This window comes from Drosophila rhopaloa, unplaced genomic scaffold (assembly GCF_018152115.1).
Source record: "Drosophila rhopaloa isolate 14029-0021.01 unplaced genomic scaffold, ASM1815211v1 contig_47, whole genome shotgun sequence".
In the NCBI taxonomy this organism is placed as follows: domain Eukaryota; kingdom Metazoa; phylum Arthropoda; class Insecta; order Diptera; family Drosophilidae; genus Drosophila; species Drosophila rhopaloa.
The window spans coordinates 3,551,286-3,572,689 of NW_025335142.1; the positions used below are offsets into that span (position 1 = coordinate 3,551,286).

Below are 21,404 nucleotides of genomic sequence, written 5' to 3' on the forward strand. Positions count from 1 at the left end.
AGACAGACGGACAGACGGACATGGCTATATCGACTCGGCTAGTGATCCTGATCAAGAATATATATACTTTATAGGGTCGGAAACGCTTCCTTCTAGCTGTTACATACTTTTGCACGAATACAATATACCCTTTTACTCTACGAGTAACGGGTATAAATACAAAATAACTTTTCTTACAGACATCCCATTTCAAAATTGCATTCTTCTAAATGATTGTGGTTTATTTCTCTAAAAATCTGTGTTCCCAACTATTGGGTCGATTTTTCATTTTTATAAGGGATTTTTTTTAATGTGCTTAAAGTACTTACTTATAAAACACAGATATTTAGAGAAATAAACCACAATCATTTAGAAGTATGTCACTTAGAAACCTGATGTCTGTAAGAAAAGTTATGGGCTTAGAAGTGCAGGTTTTGGGTCACTTTTCTGCAAAGCTTTTTTTTTGAAAATTGAGAAGGGGCTACATCATAAAAATGACGGCAAATCTACCCAAAAATACAAACAAAGTTGAGAACTCATGCAAATAAAGCACAATCATGTAAAGGTATTGCCGGTTATTCTGTTTAAGAATATTTATACTTAATAATGTCGGAAATGTGCCCTTCTCAGCGTTGCAAACTCTTGACTGAAATTATAAAGCTTTCTGGAAGGGTATAATGAAGATCTTCTGTAAAATTATAAAATTCTTCATTGATTCAATTCATTTCAGTGATCATCACAACTGTTAATTTGTATAAGGAATAAAACACTAAAAATGTACAAAATACGTGTAACTTTTTAATAACATTTTTAACTTAATATACTCAAAAGTTTATACATACAAATAACAATGGAAGAAATTCGTGTTGGGCTCCCTATTTTTCTAGATACTAGAAGATAATTGACGACATAATAATGGTTACAAAGCGTAGATATATGTGTAGATTACGGGTAAATGGCATTACTTCTAATCAAATAAAAATTGTTGAGAGAACTTGGGAACAGGGGACAGGGGGCGAAGGACATGGGGTGGGGGAGGGTGGACAATGGAATAATTTAAATATCCTTGGTGGCTAAAGCTATTTTGTGCCCAGGCGGAGAGGCGTTGGTGGTGGCATTGGCCAACCAGCAGGCACTGCCTCAGACCGACTTGATGAGGCGATCCTGGCGCTCGAAGAGCTTCGCTTTGTTGGCCAGCGTCTCGGCGGCGGTGGCAATGACGCCGCTGGTGGCGGCCATGGCGGCGGAGGTGGCACTGGCCAGTCGATCCTGCATCACGGCGGTCAGGCACTCCCGGAAGGCCAGAAGGAACTCGTCGGCATTCTCGCGGTTGAAGCACATGGGCGGCTTTAGCTTGATCACGTTGTCGTTGGGACCGTCGGAGGAGACGAGCACCCGATGCAACTGCTTCATCCGGTTGACCACCCAGTGGGCGGCCTTCTTGTCCGGAATGCGATCGGTCCGCTCCTGAACCAGCTCGATGCCCACAAAGAGCCCTGTGCCGCGCACATCACCGATGCACTCGAAGTCCTGCTTTAGGCGATTGCACTCCTCCAGCAGATAATCTCCCAGGACGAGGGCGTTCTGCTGCAGACCCTCCTGATCGATCACCCGCATCACGGCATTGGCGATCGCACAGGACACCGGATTGCCACCGTACGTATTGAAGTAGGCCACTCCGGTGGCATGGAAGGCCTTGGCGATTTCAGGTGTGGTGACCACCGCACCCACCGGATGTCCATTGCCCATCGGCTTGGCCACACACACAATGTCTGGGATGACGTTCTGGGTCTCAAATGCCCAGTAGTGGCTACCCACGCGTCCGAATCCCACCTGCACCTCATCGGCAATGCAAACGCCACCGGCCGAGCGGACCGCCTCGTAAACGGTCTGGAAATATCCGGCTGGTGGCAAGATCTGGCCACCGCAGCTCTGCAGGCTCTCGGCTATGAAAGCGGCCACGCCCTGTCCCTTGGCCAACTGCCTCTGGCAGATCTCCTCAATCGGCTGGGCATACAGAGCACCCATATCCGCATCCGGATACATCTTGTCCGTGAACTTTCCGCCGTAGATATCCGGGCAGGGAGCCACATGGACGTAGTCTGGCTTGATCTCGCCTCCCGGCTGATTGAACTTGTAGGGAGACACCTCCATCACCGACTGCAAATGACCATGGTAGGCACTGTAATAAAAACGGAGAGAGGGAAATAAGTAAGGTTCCTTATTTGAATTTGATTAAAAATACATATTTTTAAAATTTAATTTAAATACATTATTTTTAAACACACTTTAAAAGTAAAAAGTTTATAAAAGATACTTACTGGTCCAGAGTGATAACATCCTGGCGCTTGGTAAAATTGCGGGCCAATCGCAGGGCCAGGTCATTGGCCTCAGATCCGGAATTGACGAAGAAGCACACGGAAAGTGGCTCCGGCATTTTGCTGGTCAGAGTGCGGGCGCACTGGACCAGTTCGTCATGGAGAAAGCGGTTATTCGTGGAGATCGTGGCCATCTGCAAGGCTCCAGCTCGCACCACCTCCGGATGACAATGACCAACTGTAAAAAACAAGGTAAAACGAAACATAAGTAAGTGTCTAATTTATTTAGCCGTCAAAGTATTTAGTAAGCTTATTAAAATTAAGCGATAATTCTTTAAATGTATTATTGGCTGGCAGCCTTTTTATTCAACTTATGTGCTGATAATAACACATTTATTAGCTATTTTATTTGTTGATGAATTTATTGTAATGTGAGTTAAGCTGAATAAGACAACAACTTTTGTTTAAATCTTTAAGAGAGCGATTTTAATCATAATCAAAGAATAGCTGAATTGATATATAACAATGTATCTGTCAATGTTTCTTCAATACAAATTTCGCAAATGTTTTTAAGCAAGACAATTTTATAATACTGTTTGTGCTGGTGAAAACCCCAAATTGTCACATGCAGGTGCCAATATCGCGCCCACTTAAGATTAACAAAACTTATTTATAAATCTGCCAACTTAAGATTATATTCAAGATTTTATTTACCCACTAAAATTGGGGCGTGCCTAAAAATAAGCGAGTTGCGCACGTGACTTTTCTCCGGCTGTTAAATTGTCCAGCCGTTTGCGCATCGCACCGCATGAAAGCTGACAAATCTGACTCGACACCGAAAATAGAACGTTTTCAGACAGGCCCGGATCCAAGTGGATCAGCGTCGCCACCCATTGGAATATCAGTTTTCCGTAGGCCCCGGCGGATGGGCGATAAGCCCCGGACCAGTCCACTCCGCTACCGTCCACGACGACAGATTGCGATGTTTGGGGGTCAACTACTCGTTCCGATTGCGTTTCTAATTCCGTCGCCTACTCCTATTAGTTGTATGTGGACTTAGACTCGCGACTTTTGATAAGGCATAGTGCTCGGCGCGCCAGGTATCACGTGAAGTTCACGCGATGCCTTCACGTTTCTAGTTTCTATTTCAGTGCTCTGAAATTGTACAGCATGTTGAGAGTCCAATTCCCCGATTTGGTTGCGTCCGCTTGCTGATTAGGTTCGCAATGAGAAGTGACCATGGGGGAATCTCTAATTTTCTCGAGTGCAGAGCAGCTCATAAGTGGAGCAGTAAAGTTATGTTGGATAAAAATATCTAACCAGCTAACTTATAAGGTTTCTATGAATATACACATCTAACTAAAGAAAAGGAGGGGTTTCCCAAAAGATTAAATATCATCGGCTCTTGAGACAATCTACCGAAAGTTAATTTGATCTTTATTTATTTTTAAGATATCATTAAAAAGACATTTGTGTAAACACTAAATGTACTTTCAGTGATCGATAAATGATTATTGATCGGCAATTTAAAAGATCATGCCGAGAATTCATTAGATCTTTATTAATTTTTGGGATATTCTATTGATCATTAAAGAGTCATTCGAATAACTAATGAAATCTACGATCTTTCATCTTTGACTTTAAGGTTGCTTAATAAGCTTTAAGGTTGAATAATAACATTCCCAATTTAGTTTCCTATCTCCCTATAGTGCTAGTGCTAGCCTCTAAAAAAAACCATGCGAATTTATTGAGAATTTCGCCATTAGCGACAATTTACAAGTAGTCACGCTTCAGTATCGCTGTTTGTCCGACTTTTCACAGCCCGCACACTGGGCCCTTTACTCGGGGTGGTTTTCCGATTATCTGGTCAGAATTTTCCACTCGCAAGCAATGTGTGCTGAGTGGCACAGCTGATTGCTCAGATCTCGGGCGGTAGGGGCACTGCGGCAAATATTGGAACTAGACTACGGGCACAGAGCAATGGACGGACGGAATGGGCAGACTGTACGCCATGTGGACTCTTCCCGGGAAGGCCCCTGCCCCTCCCCCTATTCCGCACTGTGCTTAGCCACTATCTCGAGTACATTTCCATTCGCACGAGACGTTCACATGTTGCTGCTTCTCGGAGGCCCGGAGTAGAAAAAGTAGCACGAGATTACGCGGAACGTGGTTCAAGTTTCATAACAACTTGTTATTCAGATCGTAGATCGTCAACACGTGCACTTGTCGCCTTATCATATTTATAGTGTCCAGCTCCATGTTATGTTTGCTTGAGGACTGATTTCCCACTTTGTTATTGATGACTTATGATTATGGCCCTGAGTTACGAGCCTCTGCACGGGTCTTATATTACGCTTTTGAGGGCGGGCAGGCAAACTATCGATCGTTTGATCAAGGTTCACTGGGTTTTGCGATGAAATGTGCAAATACTGAAGTGGGTCATCGAATGATTTGGATTGATTTGATGTAATCTGAATTTCGTCTATTATTTTATTGTATGTTACAATATATTTATGTTCAAAATAAAGAAAATGCTTAACTTATCTAATTTATTTTAATTTTAATAAATTAGGCTGTACTAAATTCTTGGACTTTATATTTGATTACTGTTGGACTTTCTGTAAATAAATTTAAAAGCAAAATAAACTTGATAACACTCAAAGGTGCTAACATCATGAGGTAATAATCTCTAAACTATAATCAACTTTACCATTTGCCCCCGAGCTGATACCCCTAAATTGATGAGCCCACTTCACAGGTGGGTATTACTCAAAGGTGCGCTATAAATAAATAGTAGAACACGTTATCAAGACTCATTGGACTGCCAATTCTATTTCATGATTTTTCAGTACATTAGCAATGCCAATGGCCTCAGCTTATCAGTTCGACTAGCATCAATCCAAAGCGAAAAACTAATTAAATAAAAGGGGGCATCATAAAAATAGCTTGCACTATAAACCACTAAAATAGATCAGCTGTTCATTACATGAATATTACAAGTGCATCGTTATGCATTTTGTTCAAAGAGATTCTTAATGTTGACATGACAAACTGCTTCAGGAAATTTATTTTGGCTCAGGCATGTAAGTGGAAAATTTCCATTGTAGGAAGTGTTTTGGAAAAATACAAAACAAGACGCAAACAATTTGAGCACCCTAGATCTCAGAATCAGCAAATTGGCAAATTGGTTGCCGACGTCAATCCTCGTTGTTGTTGTTGTTGTTGGTGTTGTTGGGCCACCGTTGTTGATAAGTTGATATGGTTAGTCTGGATTTGACTGGGCCCCCCTCGGTGATATTTGTGCACGTAATACGTACTGTATATTTTATACGCAAATGCGCCCGTGGCCATTTGGTATTATTGTTATTGTTATTATTATTGTGATTGTCTTGATGACACTGTTGTTTTAATCACCAGTTATTGCTCTGCGGCTCTGTGTCGGGGCCCGAAATCCGAAATCAGAACCAAGTGGCCAGGCCCGCCCGCCGGATTGCCATTCCCATTCCCGTTCCCATCGCCATTCCCATTCCGATTCCGATTCCGGCAGGCAGCATCTAAAATTGCCGGTGGGCGATGTGATAAGGCTGACTCAGTCGCAGTGGGTTTTTCAATCGGGGCCTGAACATGCCTCCGTCGTCTGGCCAGCCACTTGTTCTATATCTATTTATGTGCGGTCAACCTTGAACTTGTTGCCAAATGCGAGTGTCAGCCCCCCGGCCCTCAATATTTCCCCCAAAAAACACTTGAACATCTCACTTTTTGTACGGCCCGGCCTGCACTTTGCATTAGTCGGGCGTGTGCCGCTGCTAATCAGCATAAACAGAAATAGGATCTGCCAGCGGGCAAGTGTCGACGGCCGGACTGGGGTCCAAACCAAAATCGTCATCAGGCCCCGGTTCCAAATTCGACGTCTAAGCAATCGAACAATAGGCCCTAGCAACTTACTCTAACGAAATCTATTTAATTTTCACATTTTTAAATTGCCTTGAAGTAGTTTTCTTACTACACTCTTTGGTTATCATATTTTTTTTGATCTTTTAAATACTATTTAACATATATTTTTAAGAAGAGAAACATTCTAATGATTCTAAAATATGCATCAAATATTAATGTATACATTTATGCATTATTTTGTATATATAATATATATTCTAGTTAATACATTGTTGTAGATGACTTGACTTACCGTGGGCCACATTGTTGATGCAGTCTAGATACCGGTTGCCCTCCTCATCGAACATATATTGACCTTGGCCGCGTACAATTTTCAGAGGATCAGAACGATAGAAGAGCTGGCAGGCTTGCCTACGGAAAAATTACGAATATTAAATAAAAACTAAATAAATTTGACCTATAAAAACCTTTGCAGCTAAGTAAAGTGCAATGACGTATATGGGAGTGTAGTTACACTATTAACCGGGGCCTATTTCAAAGTATTCCCGTCACAGCCACATTTCATAATCACTAAGATTATTCCCGTTCCCACTCCCGAATTTAATGGTTTATTGTATTTGTGTTTGTCAGACAAAAACAAGGCGTCTCGCAGTGTTTGATAAACATTTTACGGTTTGCCTAAAGCAAACAAAGAAAACGGGAATACAGCTGCTAACAATTTAGCAGGCCACAGAAAGTGCACTTTGATTCTAATACTGAGCCATAAGAAATTCACAAAAATTTGCAAGTTACTTTCTTTTTTACCCATATATTGATTTTGACCACAACCTTAGACATTGTTTTATTTTAGAATCAAATATATATGAACAGAAAGATAGTTAGTCATTATATGATAAATCAAACATTTCCAAAAGTAGGATGACGTATTCTGTAAAAGCTTGCAGTCACAAAACCTAACCCAAATATTATTCCGGTTCTTTGAATATCTAGGTTTATTACGAACAATTTGCATATTCACTTACAAATTATATGGCCTTTAGTAATAAAAAAATATTCCAGGAAGTAATGGAAAATTATATAATGTTATTAAGTAGAAAAGATAAATAAATGGGTGTAAAACTTTTTTTTAAAATTTTTTTTTAAAAACAAATTGAATTAAAAATGCCTAATATTAAGGGCTAAAATAAATTAAATAGTTTCTTCAATTTTGGCCTTTACAAGTTTCAATTGGCCACCAAGCCAACGTGAATTAAATTGAAATTTATATTTGATTAGATTAGATGTTGGGAAGATTTATTTTTCTGTGCCAAGATACATGAATTACTTTTAAAAGACTTCTAAATTTGGCTTCCTATTATTTTGCAGTCAGGCGATAAAAATCAATAAAGCCGAAATGTAAAAAACGCGGCTGCTGCATGTTTTTGTTTTCCTGTGTTCTTTTGTTGTACTTTTTGTTTTATAATTTCTTTGGGTGGCTGCTGTTGGCAACAGTGCCAAAAATACAAGAAAGTGGTCGGGGCGAAAGCAAGTGCGAGCGACAGAGAGGGAAGGCGATGAGTGGGCCGCATGGGGGAAGCCGCCTGACCTTGACAGCCGCAGCGAATTCAAGGCAAGGTCGCAGGCTCACGACCCGGACCAGGGATTACGGACTATGGACTAAGGATTAAGGATTCGGAAGATGGGGAAGGGACCACGGAAGGATGCGACTTACCCGATGTGCTGGTTGCGCAGCTTGATGGTCTCCGTTTTGCTCAGCTGCTCGCTGGCCACCAGATTCAATTGCTCGTGGGCGAAAGGCATTTTTAATTTTTATTTATTTACTTTCTTTTATTACGACTTTAAAAACTCAGCAAGGATGCGCGCACTTTTTAAACTGCTATGAGATTTCTTTTGTGGTGTGAACCGTGTTTTTGGGCTGAGGTCCTGGCAGGAATTTCTGAACTCCTGGACAGTCGCTTGCAGGCACGGTCGCCTTTAACGTCTTGTTTGAAATTGTTGCCGAACCGAAATTCGTTCTCGCTTATAAACACACAGTTGAGAATATCGTTTCGTCTCTCTCGGCGAATTCGAACTCGCCCGCGTCTATCGATTCATCGCTTGTGCGGCGATGTGGGCGCCAGAATTCAAAAACCGATTCAAATAAAATATCTAAATGGTGCAACCAGGAATTGCATAAAATAAAATATGGATAACATTATATTCTAAACAACAAGTAGGCCACAGACTTTTGATAATTGGCATAATTGGCAATATTTATTTAAACATAATTAAATCAAATATTTAAATAAACATCCATTTTTAGTATTTTTTCGGCTTTATTTTCTAAAGGTAAAAAAAATAAATTTAAAGTTTTACCCTATCTGCGGACTAGCCTTTACAGAATATGTTATCTGATTTTCTATTGAAAAATCAAAAATTGCTTAGGAAATGTATACAAAATTTACCGAAAATGTGTAAAAAAAAAAGAGATTTAGAAGTAGTTATACCCGTTACTCGTAGAGTAAAAGGGTATATTGTATTCGTGCAAAAGTATGTAACAGGAAGAAGGAAGCGTTTCCGACCCTATAAAGTATATATATTCTTGTTCAGGATCACTAGCCGAGTCGATCTAGCCATGTCCGTCTGTCCGTCTGTCCGTCTGTCCGTCTGTCTGTCCGTCTGTCTGTCCGTCTGTCTGTCCGTCTGTCTGTCTGTCCGTATGAACGCTGAGATCTCGGAAACTATTAAAGCTAGAAGATTGGCATTTTGCATGTAGATTTAAGGAGCTTCTACGCAGCGCAAGTTTGTTTCAAAATGGTGCCACGCCCCCTCTGACGCCCACAAGCCACAAGCTGTGGCCACAGTTTTGATGCTATTATGAAAAATTTAATTGATATGTATTTGTTTCGTCAATACCTATCGATTGGCCTAATAAAAGTTTGCCACGCCCACTCTAACGCCCAAAAACCCATTAAACGCTTAAGCCTGGCTAGCGCCTACATTTCCGCCTTTCATGGCGCCATCTAACGGATGACTTTGGAACAGCTGGCCAAGGTGCTCAACAGAGTCAACGGTCATTCTCGATAAGGATTTCTATTAAAGGAAATTCGATGGTTTTCATTTGTCAATACCGAACTATATCCCAAGAACTATGCAAATCAAATCAAGTTAGCCAAATTGGAGGTCTGAGTCAAACAATGGCGTATGTGTGTATGATATACATATTAAGTTGTTTAGCTGAGTAACGGGTATCTAATAGTCGAGGCACTCGACTATAGCGTTCTCTCTTGTTTATATATTAAGAATGGTGAAATCAAGGTAATAATAATGTATTGACTTGCATTTTGTGTATATATAATATACAACAATAACAACTATTTTCTTTATTAAAATACAGCGTTTTCATATTCATTTTTATTATTCATTTCATTCATATAAATTCAATTATTTTTTGACATTATACATTGAAATATCTAAAGACTTTTGACCCACTAATGAAAACATAGTTAAATACATGGTTTAAAATTGGCATTGTGGTCTTATTAATTTAATCTAAGTTTCACTGTCTGCTTGGCAAATGAAATGACCCCTATAGAAATCATAAGCATTATACATATAACCGTTACGTATATGAACGAAGTCCCTTCTTTCAAACGCAGAGGGATTTTCCTTCGCCCATTTGAAATACATTGCTTCCTTCCCAGAGGCAATGGAGACGTAATTGCCCTCTTTGACGAGATCGTTAGTACCAAGCAAATAAATGTGATCTTTTTTGAGTTTCGCTGTAATGGCATCATACTCCTCCTTGTCTTTAATGGACGCCAAGTATCCACCTTTCTCCGACATTTGTATTCAGCGTGAATCCAGCTTTCTTTAGTTTTATTTTCTATGTAAAAGAACCTCGAACCGATCAGCTCGAATTGGGGTGGAATGGTCTGGTTTCTGCTTGTGGGATTCATCGCGGTTTTATCAGGGATCCCTTTTACTATTGGGTTAGCTGGCGAATTGTTTGTAGGATGTGTTTGCTGGGGGGCTGCTTGAAGTCCTTCAATTTTGCTCAGAATCGCCTGAAGTTGGCCATTCATTTCGGAACGAACCTTCTCTAGTTGAGTATCCATTTTGGCCTGGAACGCGTCTAAGTCTTCTTTCACGGACCTTCGTAAGGCCTGCTGCTCTTTTTCAATCCTATCCATCTGGCCCCGGACTTTAGGAATAACATCGAATATCGGTCTAAGGGCGGCCAAGCAAAAAGTGCCACATTGGAGGGGAGCATTTTGCAGGACGCACACGGTGGCGTTATCCTGAGTTTCAGCCAATTGTCCTTGAAAATTCAGTAAAATTAGGGAACAAAAAAAATATATTGGCAACTTTGCCATTTTGAATAACTCTAACTGCTCGAACCGAAATTTCAAAACGAACTGAATAGCAGATTTTTGATGGGGAAAGAATGAGGACTAGAATTTTGTTGATAGAAGCCCTACTTTACATACATGCGTTATCGCTGGACTGAGGCAAAAAAAGCGAAACAGTGTGATTTGGAACTGTTGGATTTGAATTTTGCCAAGTGACTAATCCGAAAAGAATTCTTATCAATTTGTTTATAGGAACTTATATTCGAAACCACTTAGGCCACACTTGATTGGGATTTAGCAGATAAAAGTAAACGCATTTAAGGCACTTTAAGTATCAACAAGAATAGAATCAAACTTCGGATGCTGAAGTTGATATATATTTGCAGCGGCTTGGTTTTATTTGAGGTCAATTGCCTTGTGGATGTATATCTCCTAAGTTTGCTTACATTTTGAGATTGGGCTAAATTTACCATGCTTACATATTTCGTCCTCATAGTGTTCAGGATCACTAGCCGAGTCGATCTAGCCATGTCCGTCTGTCCGTCTGTCTGTCCGTATGAACGCTGAGATCTCGGAAACTATAAAAGCTAGAAGATTGACATTTTGCATGTAGATTTGAGGAGTTCCTACGCAGCGCAAGTTTGTTTCAAATTGTGCCACGCCCCCTCTGACGCCCATAAGCCACAAGCTGTGGCCACAGTCTTGATGCTATTATGAAAATTTTAATTGATATGTATTTGTTTCGTCAATACCTATCGATTGGCCTAATAAAAGTTTGCCACGCCCACTCTAACGCCCAAAAACCCATTAAACGCTTAAGCCTGGCTAGTACCTACATTTCCGCTATTCATGACGCCATCTAACGGATGACTTTGGAACAGCTGGCCAAGGTGCTCAACAGAGTCAACGTTAATTCTCGATAAGGATTTCTATTAAAGGAAATTGCGATGGTTTTCATTTGTCAATACCGAACTATATCCCAAGAACTATGCAAATCAAATCAAGTTAGCCAAATTGGAGGTCTGAGTCAAACAATGGCGTATGTGTGTATGTATGTAAGCATATACATATGTATGTATTTACATTGTACACAGTTGCAATTGCCCGGCAAAGATAACTCCTTTCAAAGAAAGCTATTTGCTATACCCGTTACTCGTGTTGTGCAAACATTTCGACTTTAATATACATAATACTATTTAAGAATGTATGTGTTTAGCCAATATAAATATGTATGTTTAATATTTCTAGTCATTATATAACAAGAAGGCATATTTATATTAAGTTGTTTAGCTGAGTAACGGGTATCTAATAGTCGAGGCACGCGACTATAGCGTTCTCTCTTGTTTTCATTATACCCTTGCAGAGGGTATTATAATTTTGGTCAAAAGTCTGCAACGCAGTGAAGGAGACATCTCCGACCCTATAAAGTATACATATTCTTGATCAGGATCACCTCCTGAGTTGATATAGCCATGTCCGTCTGTCCGTCTGTCTGTCTGTCTGTCCGTCTGTCTGTTTCTACGCAAACAAGTCTCTCAGTTTTAATGATATCGAACTGAAACTTTGCACACACCCTTCTTTCCTTTGTACGCAGTATATATGTCGGAACGGGATCGGCCGACTATATCCTATAGCTGCCATATAACTGATAGATCGGAAATGCCATAACTTTGGTGTTTGTAAAGTAAGGAAGTTGGGATTTTCTATGGGTGTTATATTAGGCAAATCAATCCGACCTACCAAATTTCATAAGGATCGGCCGACTATATCCTATAGCTGCCATATAACTGAACGATTGGAAATGCCATAACTTTGGTGTTTTTAAAGTTAGGAAGTTGGGATTTTTTATGAGTATTAAGAATGCATCATATGAATAATTTTGGAGAATATAATTTACAGAGTATTCTGCAAGGGTATATCAACTTCGGCTCCGCCCGAAGTTAGCTTTCCTTTCTTGTTTTTTTGTTCAAATCATCCAACCCAACCAGTTTAAACCCATACAGAGCACCGATCGAAAAGTTCTCGGTTATATAAAAAAACGTTTTCTTTTTATTTTCTTTTGTTTTTTTTTTTGCTGTTTTCTTTATGTATATGTAAATACCAAGGACAATATCATTTGTTTTTCACTTTGTTGTTTGCAATAATATAATTAATAATATAATATTAAATCAGCGCTTTTTGTGTTCATTTTCATTTCAATTTATGTATACCATTATCTTTGCTATGCTAATGCCTTAGATTTGTTTGTATTAATTTTGATAAATACAATTATTTTATTAATGTTTCAATAAATTTTTGAATTATTTTTTAAATGTTTAACTTTATATTTTGTTCATTTATAATTGTTCTTTACAATATACACAACTGAAATATTTTTATTGGAATCGTTTATCATTAAGCACTAAGCACTAGTTTAGCTCGATCTTTTGCGTTTATGCCTGGTGTTATCTTTCCTAATTGTCTTTTTGAAGTCAGAAGTTTAAATAATAAAGAGGTACGGGGTTTTCCAGGGAATGTTGTCTCGCAAGCAAAGCAAATTGGCTCTAAAAAGCAATGGAACGAATATCTAGGCTTATAGAACTTGTACACTATATATAAATATATGTTCTTTGGGAATGAGAGTTTTCCTATGTTTTGTTTGGTTTTGTCGATCAGTGGTTCTTACGGTGCTTCGTTCTGTGTCCATTTCATTAGCTTTCTCGATATAAGTATGTATGATAAAAAATATAAAAGTGAGCATTGAATGTTTTCTTTCTCTATATATAATATATCTAGGTATAGTACAAGTCTGTGTTAAGTTGTATGTGTTTTAATAGCAGATACAGATATATAACCATTTCTTGTTATGTACTAGGTGGCACAGTTTGTTTTTGTTGTAGTTGGTTGTTTTTGTGGTCTGGTCTGAATGCATTAAAGGTTTTTTGGGGGCTTGATATATATGTATATTAGTTGGGCTTAAAGAGGATCAACTCAAAAGCGAGACCTGGAAATCATAAGAGTTATTTTGTTAACCGGTAATATACACAATCATACACTTTATATGTGATATAACGATATATCTACAAGTTGGATTATCTCTGGTTAAAAGTCTAGCTCAATCTTAATCGTACAACAAGTTTGCTTCGGCTGAGGCTTTGCTATTCGGTAAATTAGCTATCCATATTAACTATAACTATCTGCTATTGCTATTTACGATACGATATTTACGTGGTACATGGTTGTGGATCTAAATGGTATGGTACATATACGGTTCTATATGGTATTTATAAGCTTTCATTTCTTTCACGTGTGATGCGGTTTCTGTCTGTTTTGGTTGAATGAGTTTAAATGCCGTTTACCCTTTCATTAGCATAGCATATAGATAGCCTTGTTGCTGTTTGTAATCATAGTTATTTATAGTACTATACATATTAATTCACATAAATGGTTTACCTCATCCGTGTGTGTTGTTTGCATGTGGGGGTATTGAAGTTGAAATTGAAATGGTTTTCTTCATTTTGCTTAAAATTGCTTCTCATTGTCGTTTACAATTTAGATATAGTTTAGCATACGCTTAAAATACGGTATATGTTTATATGTTGCTTTTATGCATGTATACATTATATTAAATAGATATTTATCTGGTAGTTCTCAAAGTTAAAGTTAAGCCTTCTGATCAAAATGTATCGCAATATACAAAGGCGTAAGTGCGTCCACAAGGCAATCCCCTTGATACTTTTCTTCACGCATGAACGTTGCAAAATGATTTTGTTTTTTATACATTTTGAAAAATTCAACTTGAGTTTTATTTTGTAGATTTTGGTTTCCTTTTTTTTTTTTTTGTGGTAAATTCACTAACAATAAGTAACAGCATAAGCTTTTTTGCTTGAATTTGGATTTTAATTTTTAGTTTTAGCTAAAAAATGTACATAACTGATATTCAGTAAAGCGTTTAATTACATAATAGTCAACAAAAATACAAGTACAATACCTCATATAACGATTCAATTTCAATTGTAATAATTTTGTATATTTGCTTTCCACACAGACACATACATAAAGAGAGTTAATAAGAGAGAGTTAAGCAGAGAAATAGTTTTCGTCTTAAAGATTTGAGATGATATAAAAAACAAGCACGGCATGGGGACCATGCCCTATACTTATCATTAGACACAAAGTTAACTTCTCGGGGACTTATGGTGAACAAATTGCTCTTGTGACATGCAAAAGTTTCATTTAGTTCCAAACACTATCACACACAACAAACGAAATCAACAAACTTGCCGAAACGATTGACTGAACGATTGACTGAGTGAGTGACAGATATAGGTAGATCGTATAATCGAAGATGAAAGATAAAGAGCGAAAAATATGTTGGATATTTTGTTTTTGATCTATAAAAAGGATTTTGTCTTTTGCTAATATTTTACACAATACGTATGAAGTTATAGTTTGCACAATAAGTTGTTCGTCGTGCCATTTAAAGTTGTTATATAATTTATTTTTACTTGCTTGTGATCGCGCCCTGTCGGCTCGGCTCTTCCTTCTTCAACATCGTTTAACTTTTACTTAATGCCAATCAACCTCAAATTTTAAGCGTTAATTTCTTCTTGTTCTCTACAGCGTTAATGTTATTTTTGCATTTTTAGTGGCATGAGCAGACATAGATGCCTCTCTTCCCTAGCAGATCCATAATTCGTTTACCATTTTTTAGGGTTGGAGTTCGGGGTTTGGGACCAGTTTTTTTTTTTGGGTGCGAGGATTTTTCCTTAGTTGGTGAGGAGAATACAATTTTGCAGCGGATTTTACTGGTGTCGGCCTTTGGCTCTTTAAAACATTTAACAAACATTCAAAAATTGTGCAGTGTGCAGTTTAAGTTGTACTAATAACAGGGATATGCCTTGCAGTGTTGTCAGAGTAGTCGAGAAAAAATGAATTTACAAATGTAATCAGGATATTACTCTATTGGCTGAGACACAAAAATCAATATGATTCAGAAATCACTCATAATGATGTCCAAAAGTATTCAACAATATATTTTGAGTCCTTTAAATCGATGAATTCAATCCGAAACACAACGTTGCATTTCTGCTGCATACTTTTAGGCGCCTTTAAATAGGATTTCAAAATCACAGCATTTTCTGATCTCCAAATTGAATTTTAAAGAATGTCAGTCGATGATAAAATACGAATCTTTCGACAATCCTACAACACTTCTGGTATATAATTTGATATTTTGTTTAAAATTTAGAATTGATGCGCTTTTTGGGCTAGGTATTTCTGAGTGGGTGTTTGTGTATGTGTTAGTGTGAGTTTTGTGTGTGTGGCTACTGCTTCCTTCTTTTAATATATATTTATAGCTTTTTACATTTTTTTTGGTGATTTAATTTTAAGATTATTTTTTATTTTTACAAATTATCTTTTGCTTAGGTGGGCTTCATTTTTGTTTGTTGTTGGTTTTTCAATTAGCTGCTGTAAATACAATCAATTTGGCAATATGCATGCGTGTGTGTGTGTGCCGTGCATACGTGTTATTTGTGTGTGTTAGTGTGTGATTGAATCTAACAAAAGCGACAATTCGTTACTAGTTTGCTGGTTATTTTTACATTTTACAGTGTCTGTGCCTTTATTCATGTTTCTTATTTTTCTCTGCCTCGTCTTCTTCTTGCTTACTGTTTAAGGGATTTTTAGATATTTTATTTGTTCATTTTTAACATTTTAAGCTCTTGATTTTCTTAATGTATGCCTTATCGGGTTGTTGTTGCTTTTTCTTGGGGGCTTTTGTGGGTTTATCATCAAATAACATTGCTCTTACAGTAATCTCGTGAACGTAAACTTGTCTTGTCACTAGTTTAAACAAGTAATGACTAACGGTCTAAGCTACGTTGCTCGCTTGATACTCAATAGTAATAATAATCATACAATAATATGTTTTAGAGTTTACACAGATTTACACATTTCGTCTAGCGCGTGGTTCGTGGTTCGTAAAGGGTCTTAGGATACGGATACCTAAAGACTGGATAGTCTCTGGTTATTCTAGTTGAGGATAGGAGTGGTTTTTGGTTCTAGTATTAAGAGAATTTTCGGGCGAGCCATATACTGCACTTTAAGGATAGAACGGAAAGCCAACTGAGAGAGATGCTCTTGCTTTTTGTTTTGTATATTTTTATTGTTTTTTTTTAACATTGGCAGTGTTAAAATTTTGCATTTGATATTTCAAAAATGGATTTAAAATATTAAACAAATATTCAAAACTTAAAAAAGGGGTTGTTACAAACTTGGCTCATAGACACAATTTCCTTTAACATTTTTTTTGGTAAGAGCATCTCATCAGCTACAACAAATTAACACATTTCTAGGGGGCTTAGCCGGATATGGTGGCTCAAATAGTTCAGTAGTAATTCTGGGGACAATTTTGTTTATATTTTTGTCAAGCGCGTTGTGTTCAGTGTAGAAAGAGGCGTGCATGAGGGGCTGAGGTCTTTGTTTGTTTAAACATAGGTAGCACAATTAAACTGTTTACTGATTGAATTGCTGTTGCAGTTTGAAAAGAATGTTTCCAAAAAATTGTTGCTCCAATTGCGAGAATTGTATTTTTGACTCTTGTTTTTCGGTTTCTCCTTACTGGTAAACGGAATTATTATGAGATTTGTAGCTGTTGCTGCTGCTGTAGCGTTGGTGTTGCTGCTGTGATTGTGATCCAGATGGATGATGATGATGGTGGTGGTGGAGTTCTTGCTCGTGGTGTTCACGATGGTGATGGTGTTGGTGTGCGTGTTGTTCGTGGTGGTGTTCGTGTTCGTGTTGGTACTCCCGCTCGCGTTGCTCACGTTGCTCACGCAACAGTTGCTGCCGTTCGCGATGATGTTGCTGCTGTTCGCGTTGCTGTAACTGATGTTCGCGTTGCTCACGTCGCTCACGTTGTTCGCGTTGCTCAAGTTGCTCACGTTGTTCACGTTGATCGCGTTGATCGCGTTGTTCACGTTGTTCACGTTGTTCACGTTGCTCGCGTTGCAGTTGCTGCTGGCGGGTAGGCGTTTGTTGCTGGTGATCGCGTGTGGGCGTGGCATGTTGCTGATGTGGCTCCCTTGTGGGAGTCGCCTCACGCGACGCCTTTGTGGGTGTGTTGGTGTTTGCTTGTTGTTGTTTGTTTGCAGCTGTTGCTGCTCCCGTTGGTGTTGCTTGTGTGTTGCTGTTGTTTGTGTTGGGCGTTTTAGTATTTTGATGTTGCTGCTGCTGTTGCTGCTGCGGTTGCTGCTGCTGCTGCTGTTGCTGCTGCTGGTGAGGATGTGGATGCGAATGAGGATGAGGTTGATGATTGCTGATCGCCGCACTGCTACCATAATGGCTATTGATGTTGTTGTGCATCTCATGGGGCAGTGGCGGCGGATTCTTGGCTTTCGTTAGCGGTATTGGTGTTGGCATTGGTTTTGGCGTCTCCGTTAAATCGATGCCCCATTCATAGAGGAACTCTAGTTTTTGTCGTTCCAATGGGTCACTGGCCGGCAGGGCAAGCAAATGTTAGGCTTCTAAAAATATCAGCGCCGTCGGCTTCGGTTCCAAATTTGATTTTTTTGCTTCGACAACTAAGAAGGTTATTTCAGCCTTTTCACGATTAGCAAAGCATTCGGCTATCAGTCGAGCAACCTCCTGAAAAATTAAAACATTGTTAAAAAATATATTATTTAAAACGATATCCCCCTTAATAATTTTACCCCTTAGAAACATTTTTTAAAAAATGTTTTATTTTCAATTACCTGATGATGTAGACCTTCCACTTTGGTTCCATCTACCTCCAGAATAAGTTGCCCGACTTCTAGGCCGCCCGCTTCAAATGCTGCACCATTTTCCTGATCCATAAATAAATGAATTATAAAAATTCAAGTATGTTCGATTGTGCATACTCACATGGATATTGATTATCCTAGGGAGCGGGTGTTTTGTATTAGCACCACCTTCAATAGCAATACCTAAAATTGGTTTGGTTTTCTTAACTGTAATGTGTAAGTTGCCTCTATGATCAGGTACGACGTTTGGATTGTGTTCATGTGTTTGTTCAGTCGTTGAACCACCATTCTGCTCCGCTGACAGACGCTGCATGGACTGAAAAGCAAACGCATCGAATCTTAGTAATTACAATTTAATAATTGAGCGATTTCAAGTATAAGTTCCATTTTAATAAGAACTTATCGATATCCATTATATCTAAGATTAGCTTAATGTTCAAATAGTGTTTTGGTTTGATCAAAAATAACTTGGTTCAAGCTCGTAAAATAGATTTGTTGTGATTTGGTAAAGGCAAGCAATTTAACATTTGGTTGATCCAAGGACTTTGGTAATAAATATTGTTTTGGTTTGTTGTAGTTATTTACGTGTGGTTCAAACAATAGGAAACGGTTCAAGCTATGGAAAGGTAGGCCAATTCAAATTTACATATATTGCTAGTTTAAAATATTCAATGGCATAGTTGCTGTTTTATTTTGGAGTTAGGTAAAAAGAGATAGAGAGAAAGAAGAAATTTTTGTGTGATTTGTTTGGAATGAATCATGAAATGTTCTGGGGTGACCAAATTGTATAAAATTTAATAGAAAAACCGACGAAAAGTTTTATGCTTAAGATATTACTCTGATCATTTTGAGCCGAAACTCTTTTTTCATACGATTTTTGTTTTTTTTCTTATTAAAGTTGTTGTTGGCATTCAAGTGCTGTATTCAGTTAATTTTTGTAGATATCTGTTAATTAGTGTTCTTGCACTAGTTTGGAGTAGCACTCACCTGATGCCTTCGTACACCTTTATCGCCCAGCAATGTGCCGCCTTCTTCCTTCATATCGAAACTTCGTGAGAGTTTTGTGGCCAACTCCTATTCATTTATTATTTTTTTTTGGTTTTCAGATATGGCCACAATGGATTTTGGCAATGAATTTGTTTGGTTTTTTGTTTGTTTTGATTTTGCATAGTGAGCAAACATTTGATTGATTTTTGTCGTACAATAAGTTGAATGTAAAATGAAAATAGTAGAGATATTTGCATAAGAATTCGTTGTAGTTGCTTGTAGTAGAGATAAAAAACGTTGTAGATTTCTTGGTAGACTGTATTGGTTGCGTGTGAAATATGGTTAGAATATATATTTATAGTTCTTGATTGTAGCCGTTTTCGAAAGTGTTTGCTGTTTGTTTTGGTTCTCGCTCACTTTCAAACATACAGATAGAAATTTAATTGAATAAAGTATGACAGTTGACTATACGGTGGGTTAAATTGAGTGGTGGGGTTGTTTTTAAGATGGGTGGTTTTTGTGGGACAGCATATGCCAAAGCGTGCTTTAGAAAGAGTCAGAGAGAGAGAGAGAGTAAGAGGGACAGTCGGAGATTGTGGATATTGATTGGCATTCGAAGTGAACTGAGTTGAGCTGATTTGCTTTGAATTGCAGAGTTTTCATTTTTCCTTTTGCATTCGATTTTTGGTTACCTTTCATCATATTGGACTGTTCGTTGATTTGAGCTTTTATTGCTTGATTGAATTGGCTGTGGTTTTCAGTTTGTCACTGGAGAATGAAGCTTGTCTCCTTTTATATTACATTAGCTGTACAATCGGAATAGGAATGCAATGAAGTGGAATACATAAATAATCGATTTAATATTTATGGTTTTACTTTATGCAATCTTGCATAGCTGCAAGTCTCTGTTTTAAGCCGATCATTAACAGAAGCACTCTTTTTTTTTTGTAATTGTCGTATTTATCACATGTCTCTGGCAGATTCTTAAGCAATTATTATTCAATTTACTAGGGAACATAAGAAAACTTTTAGGCAAAGCTTCCTTTTAAGTACTTGTAAATTTAAAAATAATTTAAGTCGCGGAAATATTTAATCTTTAAAATCGAAATTCGGGATTTAGGCAAACGAAGGGTTAATCCTTGAAATAGTTTGAAATATTTTCAGAGACTCTTTAACATTTTTTTCACACTCTTTACGTTTATAACGTTCTATTTTAAAACACTTTGCACTAAAAATGGAGTGAGTAGTTTTTAGTCACTGCATTTTAATATTGGACTATCGGCTTTTCAACTATTTAATATCTTGAACTAAGCTGAGGTCAAGAGTGCAATTTATGAATATGCGAGTGCTGTGTGCGTATCTGTGGATTTGTCTGTGTGTGGCTGGGATGTGTTTGTCTTTGAGTTTGTGCATTTTAAGGCTTTGCAACTATACAATAATTATACAATCTATTTATAAAAGCTAATGGCAAGATTTGGCAGCTAAGACACTTAGAATTTGTTAGCTAGACTAAGTCGGACTAGGTAGGACCAAATGTAGCGCTAACTAGAACTTCAAAACTTCAACTTACGAGTATTTTACAGGACTAATGGCTGCTAACTACAACTAGGATATTGGGGTGCGTGTGTGGATGTCGTTGTATAGAGGTGTACTTGTGTGGGAGAGCAGCAGCTAAAATAAAGGCCAACATAAATCGGGATTTACACTAATTACAGGGCAAATGAAAAGAAATGGTAAAACACTACAAATCGATGTGTGTGAAAGGTGAATCGGTAAATTATGGCTGGCGGTGAACCAAGACCAATTTATTCGATGCTGATACGGATATTGATATTTTGCGTGTGTTTAGAAATCGGGGTGACTCATGCGTAAATGTGCAAATGTATTTTTCAAGCTTTTCTTTTTTTTTTTGTTTCTTTTTATTTCACTTTGGTTCGTTTTTTGTCTTAAAGGCTTGACCTTTCGCTTTTAAATGCATTGTTGGCTTTTTAGTCTTGTGTCTTGTTTAGCTTTTGTTTTAAAATACTTACATTGACAATTACTTTACAAAGAGACTAAAGAAATCTATATGAAAAGTTTTCGAGTGCGCCACGAAAAAAAAAAAAAAAAACGAAACACAATGGAAATAA

The 21,404-nt window shown here is 38.0% G+C and overlaps 2 protein-coding genes across 2 annotated transcripts in view; both read right to left on the minus strand.

The window, feature by feature from the left end:
* Window positions 1-757: 757 nt before the first annotated feature.
* LOC108052457 (alanine--glyoxylate aminotransferase 2-like) lies at window positions 758-8,182 on the minus strand. The gene is made up of 4 exons (XM_017134834.2): window positions 7,903-8,182; window positions 6,484-6,602; window positions 2,301-2,535; window positions 758-2,161 (listed from the first exon to the last, which is right to left on the minus strand). The coding sequence occupies exons 1-4, from the start codon at window positions 7,989-7,991 to the stop codon at window positions 1,120-1,122; spliced, it is 1,485 nt and encodes a 494-aa protein (XP_016990323.1). The 5' UTR covers window positions 7,992-8,182; the 3' UTR covers window positions 758-1,119.
* Window positions 8,183-17,012: 8,830 nt separating this feature from the next.
* The window catches only part of LOC108052454, a 34,822-nt gene continuing 30,430 nt past the window's right edge, over window positions 17,013-21,404 (minus strand). Inside the window, 4 exon segments of the mRNA XM_044461682.1 lie at window positions 17,013-18,151; window positions 18,259-18,351; window positions 18,410-18,604; window positions 19,276-19,362. Of these exon segments, the coding sequence (XP_044317617.1) occupies window positions 17,123-18,151; window positions 18,259-18,351; window positions 18,410-18,604; window positions 19,276-19,362 (1,404 nt within the window). The 3' untranslated portion in view covers window positions 17,013-17,122.